Source organism: Macrotis lagotis, chromosome 6, assembly GCF_037893015.1.
Source record: "Macrotis lagotis isolate mMagLag1 chromosome 6, bilby.v1.9.chrom.fasta, whole genome shotgun sequence".
Classification (NCBI taxonomy): domain Eukaryota; kingdom Metazoa; phylum Chordata; class Mammalia; order Peramelemorphia; family Peramelidae; genus Macrotis; species Macrotis lagotis.
In genome coordinates, this window is record NC_133663.1 from 200,630 (window position 1) to 214,992 (window position 14,363).

At 37.6% G+C, this 14,363-nt stretch overlaps 1 protein-coding gene across 1 annotated transcript in view; it reads left to right on the forward strand.

Moving 5' to 3' along the window:
• LOC141490499 (uncharacterized) overlaps positions 1-14,363 on the forward strand; it is a 43,612-nt gene that overhangs the window by 1,186 nt on the left and 28,063 nt on the right. The window contains exons 2-4 of the mRNA XM_074190481.1: positions 6,569-6,695; positions 7,298-7,393; positions 11,732-13,440. Coding sequence (XP_074046582.1) covers positions 6,569-6,695; positions 7,298-7,393; positions 11,732-13,440 — 1,932 coding nt within the window. The remainder of the gene's footprint in view (positions 1-6,568; positions 6,696-7,297; positions 7,394-11,731; positions 13,441-14,363) is intronic.

The window sequence follows — 14,363 nt, forward strand, 5'->3', positions numbered from 1 at the left end:
CTTCTGATAAATTACATTCTAAACCCTCTGGTTTCTTAAAATGGAAGCTGCCAAATCTCTATAGTCCTGACTGTAGCCCCAGGATATTTGAATTTTCTTTTGGAGTGTTCATAGGACTTTTTCCTTGATCTCCTAGACCTGGAGTTTGGCAATGATGTTCATGGAAGTTTTCCTTTTGGGATCATGGATTGTTTCCATTTCTATTTGCCCTCTAGTTCTAATATAATAGGGCAGTTTTAGTTGATAATTTCTTGAAAAATGTTGTCCTGACCTTTTTTTTAAGTCATAGCTTTCAGGTAGTCCAGTAATTCTTAAACTGTCTCCCCTTGATCCATTTTCTAGGCCAATTGGCTTTCCATTGAGAAATTTCACATTTTCTTCTTTTTGAAAGTTTTTAATTTTGTTTTTAAATGTCTTATAGAGTTATTAGTTTCCACTTGCTCAATTCTAAATTTTAAGGAATTATTTTCTTTACCAAGTTTTTGTGCTTTTCCATTCCACCAATTGTCTTTAGGGAGTTATTTTCTTCAGTGAATTTTTGTATAACTTTTCCCATACTATTAACTCTTTTTTTTCACGATTCTCATTTTCTTCTCTCAAATTTTTCCTCTTTCCCTAATTTGCTTTTCACACTTTTTTTTCCATTTTATTTAAGCTTCACCACAATCCTGTGAAGTAGATTTCAGAGGAGTGTTACTGTTGTTTAGTCCTGTCTGACTCTTTGTGACCCATTTGGGGTTTTGTTTTTTGGGGTTTTTTGCAAGGCAATGGGGTTAAGTGACTTGCCCAAGGCCACACAGCTAGGTAATTATGAAGTGTCTGAGGTCAGATTTGAACTCAGGTACTCCTGACTCCAGGGCCCATACTCTATCCACCTCGCCACCTAGCCACCCCCCTAATTTGCTTTTTAAAATGCTTTTGAAACTCTTCCAGGAAATCTTTTGAAGACTGAGGAACATTATATTTTTCTTTAAAGTTTCACATTTCAACACTTGATTTCTTCTAAGTTTATGCCTTCTCCCTCCCTATCTCCATAGTAATTTTTTATAGGTAATTTCTGGGTTTTTTGCTCATTTTTTTCTGCTTTTTTTGTGACATTGTATTTTTATATAAAAGTTGGTCTCTGGTCCTGCACTGTCCCATACTCTTTGTCCTGGGGTTCAGGGCCATATTACTGTTTTTCACTGGGCTTCAGGACTTAGTTGCATCTTTATTTTTTCCAATTACATGCAAAGATAGTTTTCAACGTTCATCTTTTTTTATAAAAATATAAAATATTTTTATAAAAAATTTATTTTGAATTTTACAATTTTCCCCCTAATCTTGCTCCCCACCCCAGAAGGTAGTCTCTTAGTCTTTACATTGTTTCCATGGCATACATTGATCCAAATGGAATGTGATGAGAGAGAAATCATATCCTTAAGGAAGAAACATGAAGTTTAAGAGATAGCAAAATTAGACAATAAGATATCAGTTTTTTTTTTCTCTAAATTAAAGGTAATAGTCCTTGGTCTTTGTTCAAACAATAGTCCTTGGTCTTTGCTCAAACTCCACAGTTCTTTCTCTGGATACAGATGGTATTCTCCATCGTAGATCCCAAAAATTGTCCCTGAGTGTTGCACTGATGGAGTGGGCAAGTCCACCAAGGTTGGTCATCAACCCCATGTTGCTGTTAGGGTATACAATGTTTTTTCTGGTTCTGCTCATCTCACTCAGCATCAATTCATGCAGATCCTTCCAGGATTCCCTGAATTCCCATTCCTCCTGGTTTCTAATAGAACAATAGTGTTCCATGACATACATATACCACAGTTTGTAAATCATTCCCCAATTAAAGGACATTTACTTAATTTCCAATTCTTTGCCACCACAAACAGGGCTTCTATGAATATTTTTGTACAAGAACATTCCTCTTTTGGGGGCGGCTAGGTGGCATAGTGGATAAAGCACCAGCCTTGGAGTCAGGAGTACCTGGGTTCAAATCCAATCTCAGACACTTAATAATTACCTAGCTGTGTGGCCTTGGACAAGCCACTTAACCCCATTTGCCTTGCAAAAACCTAAAAAAAAAATGCCTCTTTTTTAAAAGCTTTTGAGTTCTCCATCTTTCTACCACTCTTGTGTCCCTTCCCCTTCCTCATGAGTAATCTGATATAGGGTTTACATGTACAATCATGTTTTAGATATTTCCATATTAGTCATATTATCAAAGACTAATCAGATTTTTGTACAAGTTAAAATTAAAGCTGGTATTACTGTCTTGAAAAAAAAAGACTAATCAGAACTAAAGGGGGGGAATGATAAGGAAAAAAAGAAAAGTTTTAAAAAGTGAAACTAGTCTGCTTTGCTCTGCATTCAGACTCCATGGTTCCTTCTGTGCATGTGGATGGCATTTTCCCATCACAAGACTTTTAGAATTGTCCTTGATCACTGAATTATTGAGAACTAAGTCTATCATATTGATCATCACACAGTCTTGCTTTTAATGTGTACAATGTTCTCCTGGTTCTACTCACTTCACTCAGCATCAGTTCATGCAAGTCTTTCCAGGCTTTTCTGGATGTTTGCTTGTTCATAATTTCTTATAGAACAGTAGTACTCTCACATTTATATACCATACGTTGTTCAGCCATTACCCAATTGATGGGCATCTTCTCAATTTCTAATTCTTTGCTACTGCAAAGATAGCTTCTATAATTTTTTTTTGTACATGTGGGTCTTTTTCCTTTTTTTTAATGCTCTCTTTGGGATAGGGTTATGCACAGTTGGATTGCCCTTTGGGCATAGTTCCAAATTGCTCTCACAACTCCACCAACAATGTATTAGTGTTCGTTTTCTCACATCCCTTCCAACATTGATCATTTTCCTTTTTAGCCAATATGATTAGTATGAGGTGGTACCTCAGAGTTATTTTACTTTGCATTTCTCTAATCAATAATGATTTGAAACATTTTTTCACATGACTATAGATAGCCTCAATTTCTTCATCTGAAAACTTCCTTCTTCCTTTTTCCCTTCAACTAGTCCTGTTCCTCAGTTTTTTAATTTCATTCATTTGGGGACCTTTTCCAACAAGAATTTCTCTAGTTTTCTTTTTTATCCATCTTCTTTTTCTATTTTATCTAGATTCTCCTTTTCTGATTCATAGCCCCTCTAATCATCTTGTCTCTCTCTTTTCTCTGTAGACTTCATGCAATCAAAGCCTCCATTCTAAGCTCTGCCCTCCAAGTGCTTCCTGCCACTGTAGGGCTAAATCCCATGAAGGTCCCTTTTCCATGGCTCCTTTCTTTCAGTATAATGTGTATTATTGCAGGTGTCAGAGAGGACAGTGCTCTATGGCAGGGAACATCCCCTCCTGATCTAAATCCCCCTTATTATGCAGGCCCAGGAAAATAAAATGACTTAGCTTAAACCTTATGTACAAATTTACATAAAATACAAATTATGTAAATGAAGAAAGCACTAAATAAATTCAGTTGTCTTTCAGCTATAGATTTCTTGTTCCTTACACAGGATACTCCGCATTCCAACTCTTTACCTTTTGACTGTCTGGGATTCCCCCTCTCCAGGAAACTATAGGTTCCTTGTCTCATCCAGGATCAATTATAAATTCCCCTGCTTGATTTGCAAAGTCCTTCCCAACATAGCCCCATCTTACCTTTCCAGCCTTCTTCAGCATGACTTCCCCAGGAGCACTGACTATTGCTCACCTCTTTCTCTTTGCCTCCTGACTCCTATGGATTCTTCCTTCCAGACAGAACATCAATGCCACTTCCTTCTAGAGAGGAGTTTTCCCCTGACCTCTCTCTTCTTCCTCCACCTCTCCTTCAGTGCCTTTCCTTGGAGACCTCATAGGATTGGGGGCAATGTGATGAGTTTCAGAGCTGAATCCCAGGAAAGCAGTCTAATTGGTTGAAAGTTTGGTAATGAAGGGTAATGATCCTTCTTCTGAGTCTTAGGAGGTTATCCTTGCTTAAATCCAGGTACAAGATGGTGGCCCAGACTTTGGATAGCAAACTATAGTTCCTGATATGATATCTTGGTGGTATAAAGATCTAGATTCATTTCCATTGTATTTATGTGTTAACAGAATTTTTACTGAGCCAGTCTCTAACCTGGGTGAATCAGAGCAGCAATTTAATTAATTACTTCCATGAGAAAGGACAGATTTGTAAATGGGTATTGCTCCCCTTTGCTGCACTTAGGACAGAGAATATATCCATGAATCATAGTGGAAAGGGAAGGGGAATATGGATCACAGTCATTTTGGATTTTCTCAGAACAAGTCCACTAGAGCAGGACACTAAAGTTGTTCTTGAATCCTGTGGGAATTATTGATTGTTTGGTCTTAGGTGGTACTGCCTTTTGAGTTCAGTATGTTTTCTTCAATAGTGGACAGAGTTTCTTTTAATGTTTTTGGTTTTTGCTTCTCTTCTAGGTTGTTCTTCACTTGTACATTATCATTGTGTATTGTTCTCCCTTTTGTTTTTTATTAAGAGGCTTGCTACTGCAGATCTAAGGTTTTTTTATTCCATAAACCTCAAGTCACTGACAACTTAACAGAAGACAACATACAAAGAAGGAAGAAAAGGGATTAGGGTGAGAAGGTATCAATTCAGGGACATGATGGAGAATTCAATCAGAGAAATCCCCAAAAAAGTAGAGTCACATGAGAAATGAAGAGATGTCTAAGATGAACTTTTTCCTTTAAAGGAGCCTTGGAGCCTCACCCTATGATGGTGGAGAGCACTCTTTAGAAAAAGGTTTAGAGTAGCTCTTGATTGGTGTGAGTTGGAGATCACTTAATCTTCTATAAAAGAACTGCCTTTACTGAGAACCCATATGATGAATATTGTGCAGTGAAGAAGAGTGACTCCTGGGACCCTAGAGAAAAGGAAAGATTTCAAAATTCTTGGGAATCTCAAAAAGTGTAAGAGAACCATAAGTTCCTCAATGAAAAGTAAAATATATATTATAAATAGACTATAAGTCAGATTTATAAAAAAAAACTTTTAGAATTTAATAAATTTAACTTTCCCTCAATTATGTTAAACGATTTTTAACATGTTTTTAAAGTTTTGAGTTACAAATTTTATCTTTTCCCCTCTTCCCTACTCTTCCTACCCCCTGAGAGAGTAAGCAAACAGATAAAGGTTATACATGTGCACTCATGTAAACCATTTCTATATTAGTCATTTTGTATAAGAAAATTCAAATCAAAGAAAAAGAATGAAAGAAAGTAAAAAAATAGCATGCTTCAGTGTATATTCAAATAGTTCTTTCTCTAGAGGTAATTAGTATACTTCAACATTAGCCCTTTGGATTAGTCTTGGTTCATTGTATCATTGAGAATGTTTAGGCCATTCACAGTTCTTTATCATACATTATTGCTTTTACTGGTTCTGTTCTCTTCACTTTGCATCAGTTCATGGGAGATTTCCCAAGTTTTTCCAATCAGAATTTTAAAGAAGAAATCACAATAATGAATAACAAAATGGTAATTTTATGTATAGGATGGAGGATGGTTCCCAAACCTCAGAATCTGTGATAAAGTGAATTATATCCTTATGCTAAAGATGGAAGGCCTAAGTTCTAAACACATTGGCACAGCACATATTAGATAAGTAGTAGGTGGGAAATATAGATGACTCTTCCAAGTATCAGGTTATTTTAGATTCATCCAACCTCTCCTGTCCATGACCCATCTGTAAGCCTGTTAAGTCTTATTCTCTCAAGGTTCTAGAGTTCTAGGGGTACGTTTAGAGGATTTACTTCTCATAAAGAAACTGTCAACATTTTTCTGTTGTATTAACTCATCAAAATCTGAGGTAATTAAATATTGCTTTTTTAATTAATGAAATCAACCCTTCCATGTCATAGTTACTCTTGTTTCCGTGTAATAAAATATTATAATTAGGGAATATGTGCCATAGAAAAAGAATAGCAATCATAAAACTAAGGTATAAGTTTTTTTGATTATCATATTATCCCCCAAAATGAATGCTATCCCTTAAAGTACCAGCAGATAACTCTTTGCTTATCTGGGAACCTGTTTCTGCTTAATAATACCTCTTGAGAATCTCTACGTTTTTCATTCAGATAGGATCGCTTTTTCATCTATTGGGAAGCAAACTAGATCTTTAACATTATTTTCTTTTATGTGATAACATAAAACTTCTTCCCCCCCCCAAAAAAAAAATCAAAAGATACTCCATCCTAATCAGCTTCTCCTAAACTTTTCAAAGAATTTTTCTTAGAATATATATCACTTAAATCAGGTCTGAATTTTCACTTCACTTTCTCCCTTTCTCTCTCATAGATCCTCCTATTTCACAGATAGAACACATACTTTCTCCCTGATTCCATAGGAAGACATTTCACAGTGTTTTTCCAAATGATCATTAGCCTGACAATGATTTCAAGAGTTGACATTGACACATAAAAGATAGGAATTTTGGACAGATCCCTTCTCTGTGCTTCCATTTTCTCTTGTCAATTGATGATGGTTAAGACTAGAGGAATCCTGAAGCATGCTTTAGCTTCATGTCCTATATTTTTGATAATTTAGGACTTGGTGACATTCAAGGATGTGACTGTAGACTTCACCCAGGAGGAGTGGGGCCTCTTGAACCAACCTCAGAAGGAGTTATGCAAAGAGGTCATGCTGGAGAATGCCCGGAACCTGTACTCCCTGGGTAAGGACACTTTACCTAGTAAGTTTGAGTCTACATTCCCTAGTGTGCAGGGTTTGAAGTATTTAAACAATTAATAGGAGAAAAATGCTGGTCTAAGAGACAGAGTTCACCTACTGTCCAGTTCTGCTGTCAAAGGCTTTTCATTGTGTGATTAGAACCTGAGGGTTAGGGGCAGCTAGGTGGCCTAGTGGATAAAGCACCCACCCTGCAGTCAGGAGTACTTGGGTTCAAATCTGGTCTCAGACACTTAATAATTACCTAGCTGTGTGGCCTTGGGCAAGCCACTTAACCCCATTTGCCTTGCAAAAAACCTAAAAAAAAAAAAAAAAAGAACCTGAGGGTTTCTTTTTGTTGCTTTTGAAGTGCCAAGTAGCTTCAGATCAAAGAACAAATCAGTGCCAAAGACTCTCAGATGTAGAGCAAACCTCAGACAAGTTATTTTTTCTAACCTCTACATACTTCCATTATCATCCCTGATGGGGAGTTCAGATACATATGTTGGAACATAATGGAGCAGTTCTGTATCTTACAGCCCTTTTCCCTACAAGAACCAAGTTATAGATTTTAATCCAAGCTCTTCCCAACTGATTTCTCCTGCACAGGTCTTCCTGTTCCCAGAGAAGATGTTATCTCCTATCTTGGGCAAAGAGAAGTACCTTGGATGCTGGAACAAGAAGGGCCGAGGAGTTGCAGTCCAGGTGAGTGAAATGAAGGCAGGTATAAGAAAACTGGAATTACAAGAGGTTTGCATGTGTTAGATTTGGGGACAGGAGAATCTGCCTTGAATTTCTTTTTCAGATTTTTTTTAGCAGTGTCTTCTTGGAAACGTCCCTGAACTAGTGAACAGCCTCAGTTCCTCATCTGTAAAATGAGAGGATTAGACTCCTTGGCCTTTCAGGTACCTTTCAGTGCTCAATCTATGATCCTATTGCCAAGATTTTGGGGGCATGGAACGTCCCAGAAAGTATAAAAAAAGGGTTAGGCTATCTCCTATGAGCTCTTTCTTAGACTCCTTCAAGTTACCAAATATTAAGAGCCTACTACATTCCTGGCCCTAAGCCCTGGGGACATAGAGAGAGGGGCAAAGGACCTTCCTCTACTCTCAGACTCCATTTAAGGTTGACTTGGCAAAACTACACCATTTCCTTGTCCAGCTCATTTTACAGAACAAACTGAAAAGATTAAATGACTTGCCCAAGATCACACAGTCTGTAAGTGCAGAGGCCAACTCTGGAAGATGAATCTTCCTGATTTCAGGCCCAGTGCTCTATCCACTGCCCCAACTAGCTAGCATTTATATTGGACCATCTATGGGCCTTACACTTTATTATCTCATTGGATCCTCATAATAAACTCAGCAGTTAGATGCAATTATTCTTTTCATTTTACAAATAGAGAAGCTGAGGCAAACAGAGGTCTTTGACTAGCAAGTTATTGGAATTGGAATTTAGATCTTTCTGACTTGAGTTCCAATAGGCATTGTATTACCAGCTATTTTCTTTTAAACAAAACACTGGAAAGGTTCATACATGTATGGACTGGAAAATGGGAGAAGAATTGAGCAAATTCTCTTGCTGAAGGATGGAAATACATTTTTTTTAGTTCCATAACTAGTCAATAAAATGAATTACTGGTCACTATATAAAAGATTTATTTTTGTATTGACTCATGGCAAGTAATATATTAAATACAATAAAGGGACTGGAAGGTCAGTTACACAAAACACTTTGTTATTGTTTTAACAATGTTTATTTTTAAAACCACACTCTTACTGATACACTGTTGAATCTGTGCTGCCAAACAATTCCTTTGAGGGATGGCCAAGGAGACAAATAGTCATACAAGTGGAAGATAGGTTCAAATAAGGAGGGTCTGTGCTTTTCAGTGATTTGCAGGTGAATAAAGAACCTTTATGGAAGTTTGGAAACAATTTGATGTCACATTGAAAGAATATTTTTCACTTAGTCTGGAGTAGAGTATGATATCATCATGGCTTGGTCCCCAAAATTCTTATGTGCCTGATTGTGATGGTTTGGAATCACTACAGGAAGAACCCTTTTATGGTTGAAACATGTGCAGGCTTATTATCCAAAAGAAAAACTATCTGTCACAAGTGGACCATTATTTACTGCTTAAGGTGCCAATAAAAAAAGTTTTAGCAAAAGCCCCTGGGACTACTCTCTAGAACCTCCTTGGGCTTTGTGAATCACTGAATGGGAAGAACTGTACAAGAATTAATAGGGAAGCCTGCTGTCCACTTCCTTATAAAAGGATGATGGACTTGTGTTACTTTATGAGACATTTTCGTATCTTAAAGTCCTATGGTGAAAGACATTGAAATGTCATGCCATCCATATTGATTATAAAGAATTTATTTTTATTTTAATGAGCAGAGGCATTTTTGAGATAATTTAAAAGAAAAAGAAATGTTGAGTAGCTCCAAAAAATAATGATTCAGAACAAAATCTCTTATGCCCTGGATAATACAAAAAAATAGTGTTTGCATTCATCAGGTACTGCAGTAGAACAAATGATTTTCACTGTTGGAGAATGAGTTAAAGTGTATTGGACTGTGACTGATCAATCTGGTACCATCTTAGTTGGGTACAAATAGTCCATGTGAAATACCAGGCAAGGATACTCTAAATTTGTGCATTTCAGGTTTCCTTTAAACTGCTTCCATTCTGCCTTGCTTGTAGAGAGCAGCAACCTCGCTGATGAGGGCATGCCATGCTGGGCAGTCATGTGCCAGTGACTCATGCTGCACAATCTGTTCCAAAGTTCTTAAAAGAGAACTTCAGGGTGTCCTGGTATCACTCCTTCTGACTTCCCTGTGACCTCTTGCCCTGTCTTGAGTTCTCCATAAAATGGTCTTTTTGGCAAGCATATATTTGGCACTAGAACGACGTGGCCAACTCATCATAGTTGTGCTCTTTGTAGTAACATTTGAATACTGGCAGTTTAGCTCAAGAAAAGACCTCAGCATCTGGTACCTCCTCCTACCAGGTGAGCTTCAGCATCTTTCTAAGACAATTTAAATGGAAGACATTCAGTTTCCTGGCATGGCGCTGGTAGACTGTCCAGGTTTCACAGGCATGTAACAATAAGCTCTGTAGACCTTCAGTTTAATATTCATTCTAATCCCTCTTCTCTCCCACACTTTCTTTTGGAGCCTTTCAAATACTGAGCTAGTTCTGCCAATACATTATCAGTGTGTACCTCCCTGGAAAGTACTCTGAGAAGTACCACAGTATTCAGAACTTTGCCATTTTTTTGTAATCCATAGTTCCACATATAGATGGTGTGGGACTAGCTGATGGAGCACCTGTATTTTCTTGCTGTTAATTGTTAGACCAAAGTTAACACAAACAGCAGAAAGTTGATCCATACTTTGTTGCATCTCAGCATCAGAGGCTGCATTGAGTGTACAATCATATGCAAATAAATGATCATGTACCACCACTCCCTCCACTTTGATTTTGGCTTGTAGCCTTTTCAAATTGAAGAATTTACCATCAGCACAGTAGCTAATTGAGGATGCCATGTTCATTCTCAGTGTAGGTGTGTGATGACATGGATGAAAACGTCACACTAAAAAGCATGGGAGCAAGGACACAGCCTTGTTTCACTCCATTGGTGACCAGAAAATCTCAAGAGCATCATCCACCCTCCAGAACATGGGCAAGGATGCCATCATTAGACTGATGTTACAATACTGATTAACTTCTCTTGGCAACCAAATTTTGGCATAATTTTTCATAGGCCTTCATGACTGATAGTATCAAAGGCCTTGGTCAGATCTCCAAATGTTGTATACAGACTTCTGTTCTGCTCCTCACATTTTTCCCATAGTTGTCAGGCCATAAATACCTTACTGAGTGTTCCCCTATCCTTTCTGAAACTGCACTGGCTCTCAGGGAGGTGACTATCTTCCAAGTGAGGGAATCAACCTATTAAGGAAGACTGGCAAGAATCTTACCAGCTTTGACTGTGTCTTTCACCATAGGACTTTAAGATACGAATGCTAAAATAGTTCAGGTGGTATCTTTTGATTGATGCATAACCTGGATTTAAGTGAGGCAGAGTTGCCCAAAATCATCAACCTCACTGTCTTTCATATCACAGTTCAGTGGCAAATCAGTCAAGACAGCTGGTGATGGCTCTGGAGGCATTGGATAACCTTGGCATCTTTGATGTCTAACCAAGCTATAAAATACTCCATAGCACCTGGTTCAGCTGCTTTTATGGCTATGAATTGTTCTCATCAACTCATTCTACCAGTGGAAGACTTCACTTGCTTGGTGTAGATGCCCCCTAATTCACCAATAGGTTTGATATGCCATGGCTTAGCCTCAACCTGGTTTAGCCTGACAGCTAAAATGGTTTACCAGGGTGTGGCCATGGTGTATGGTACAGCTTCTGAAAAGGGCTTGGCAATCCTCATACCAGAGGTACTTGTCTTCCTTAACCAAAATCTACACCCCAACAAATAAGAACAAATTAGACTGAAATTGATCACCAAGGAAATTACATTATACCTATAGATAAGCTAGATTATGAAATAATAGGAATAATTTTGTTTGTGCACCAAATGGTATGTTTATGAAGAAAAGATTGAAAATGTAGACAATGAATGTGATAGTAAAGGGGCAAGAGTCAAAGTGGAAACAGTTTGTCTGGTCCTATGGACAGAGCATACCCTGTCACAAGATTTGAGTTTTAGTCTCAGTTGCTGAGTCATTCTGAACTTATACCCTGAGTTGAGAGTGTGATGAGAATGCCAGCCCTGCCTTGGTGTCACTGGCTTGTTGTGAGGATTCAAGGTGATTGTCTGTATGAAGCTCTTTGTAAATAAAATCCTTCAGATGTTAGCTAATGACATTTTGAAATGATTGATTCTACCTATATATGTATGAAGACTTTTCTCATTGCTTGAAGAAACAATCAGTTCACATTCTGCCAGTGAAGGGAATGGGATACAATTATGTTTGTGTATATGTGATTGTGTATATTTATTTAATATTTGTTTCTTTTAGGAGGAGATATCAGACTTGAAATAGAGACTCCTGCAGATATAAGACTTTCAAAGGAAGAAACTCACCAGCCATGTTTTGTGAATGATGGTGCCCATGACTATACTTGGAGAAAAATCTGTACTGTACAGAAAATCTACAGTGATAAACCTTATGAATATAATCAATGTGGAAAAACTTTTACGAAAAAGGACACTTTGACTATGCATCAGAGAATTTACACTGGGGAGAAACCTTATGAATGTACTAAATATGGAAAGACTTTCACTCAGAGGAACAGTCTTGCTGGACATGAGAGAATCCACACTGAGGAGAAACTTTATGAATGTAATCAGTGTGGAAACACTTTCAGATACAAATTCAGTCTTGCTCTTCATCAGAGAATCCACACTAGAGAGACACTATATGAATGTGATCAGTGTGAAAAGACTTTCATGCAGAGGGTCCATTTTGCTCTACAGCAGAGAATCCACACTGGAGAGAAACATTATGAATGTAATCAGTATGGAAATACTTTGACACAGAGCTCCCATCTTGCCATCCATGAGAGAATCCACACTGGAGAGAAACCTTATGATTATAATCAGTGTAGAAAGACTTTCATGCAGAGCACCAGTCTTGCTGAACATGAGAGAATCCACTTTCTGGCAAACTCTTATGAATGTAATCAATGTGGAAGGACTTTCAGTCAGAAGACCCATTTTACTATACATCAGAGAATCCACCCTGGAGAGAAAATTTATGAATGTAATCAGTGTGAAAAAACTTTCACAATGAGTTCCAATCTTGCTAAACATCAGAAAATTCACAGTCAAGAGAAATTTCATCAATGTAATCAATGTGAAAAGACCTTCACACACAGGTTCAGCCTTGCTGCACATAAAAGAATCCACACTGGGGAGAAACCCTATGACTGTAATCAGTGTGGAAAGACTTTTAGATGCTACTCCAATCTTGCCAAACATCAGAAAATACACAGTGGAGAGAAACTTCATCAATGTAATCAGTGTGGAAAGACTTTTACACACAGGTTCAGTCTTACTGCACATAAAAGAATCCACACTGGGGAGAAACCTTATGAATGTAATCAGTGTGGAAAGACTTTCACACAGAGCTCCAGTCTTGCTAAACATCAGAGAATCCACACTGGGGAGAAACCTTATGAATGTAATCAATGTGGAAAGACTTTCATGCAGAGAGCCAGTCTTACTGTACATGAGAGAATCCATACTGGGGAGAAACCTTATGAATGTAATCACTGTGGAAAGACTTTCACTCAAAAAGTCAGTTTGGCTTTACATGAGAGAATCCACACTGGGGAGAAACCTTATGAATGTAATCATTGTGGAAAGACTTTTATGCAGAGGGCTACTCTTGTTGTACATGAGAGAATCCACACTGGAGAGAAACCTTATGAATGTAAGCAATGTGGAAAGAATTTTAGATGCAGCTCTACTCTTACTAAACATCAGAGAATCCACACTGGGGAGAAACTTCATCAATGTAATCAGTGTGGAAAGACTTTCACACAGAGCTCCAGTCTTGTGGCACATAAGAGAATCCATACTGGGGAGAAGCCTTATGAATGTAATCACTGTGGAAAGACTTTCAGATGCAGCTCCATTCTTGCTAAACATCAGAGAATCCACACTGAAGAGAAACTTTATGAATGTAATCAATGTGGAAAGACCTTAACAGAGCACTCCAGTCTTGTTAATCATCAGAGAATCCACATTGGAAGGAAAATTTATGAATGTAATGAATGTGGAAAGACTTTCATTTGGAGGGGTAGTCTTGCTCGACATCAGAGAATCCACACTGGAGAGAAACTTTTATGAATGTAATCAGTGTGTAAAGACCTTAACAGAACACTCCAGTTTTGTTAATCATCAGAGAATCCACACTGGGAAGAAGCCTCATGAATGTTATCACTGTGGAAAGACTTTCACATTCATGGGTTCAGTCTTACTAGATGTTGGAGAATCCACATGGAGGGAAACCTCTTGGATGAAATCAGTGTGGTAAATCTGTTAAGCAAAAGTCAGCCTAACTTTTCATCAGAGAATTCATACTGGAGAGAAATCATATCACTGTAATGAATGAAGAAAGTCATTCAAATGGAGTACAGAAGTTAGTAGAAAATTCACTCTGGGTAGAAAGTATTGTGGATTCAATATTGGAAGGCCTTCAGCCAGAGATCATCTCTTAATTTACAACAGAGTGTTAATACTGGAAAGAAGCCTTTTGAATGTGCTCAATGGAGTCCTGGCTCTCTCTTATAGTTGGAAGTTGCTGAAGGGCTAAATTTTGATAAGGAGACATTATAGCTTAAAGGTGCAAAGGGAAAAATAAACAGTGAATGAATGAATTTATCCATTTCAAATAATTTTACTTTAAAACCTTGTATAACAAACAATAAAGGATTTGGGACAGAATATGTACATATTAATAATTCCAAATTGTATACAGAGAACAGCTTATGTACAATGTTGTTTATTAAAATGGTCAGTTATTAACCATGTATAAATGCACATAAGCAGACTATTGCTCTCAGAATCCCTTTAAATAATGGGAACATCTTTTAGACGACTGTTAAGTAGTTTGCATGGATTTCGGGACATGCTGTACCACATAT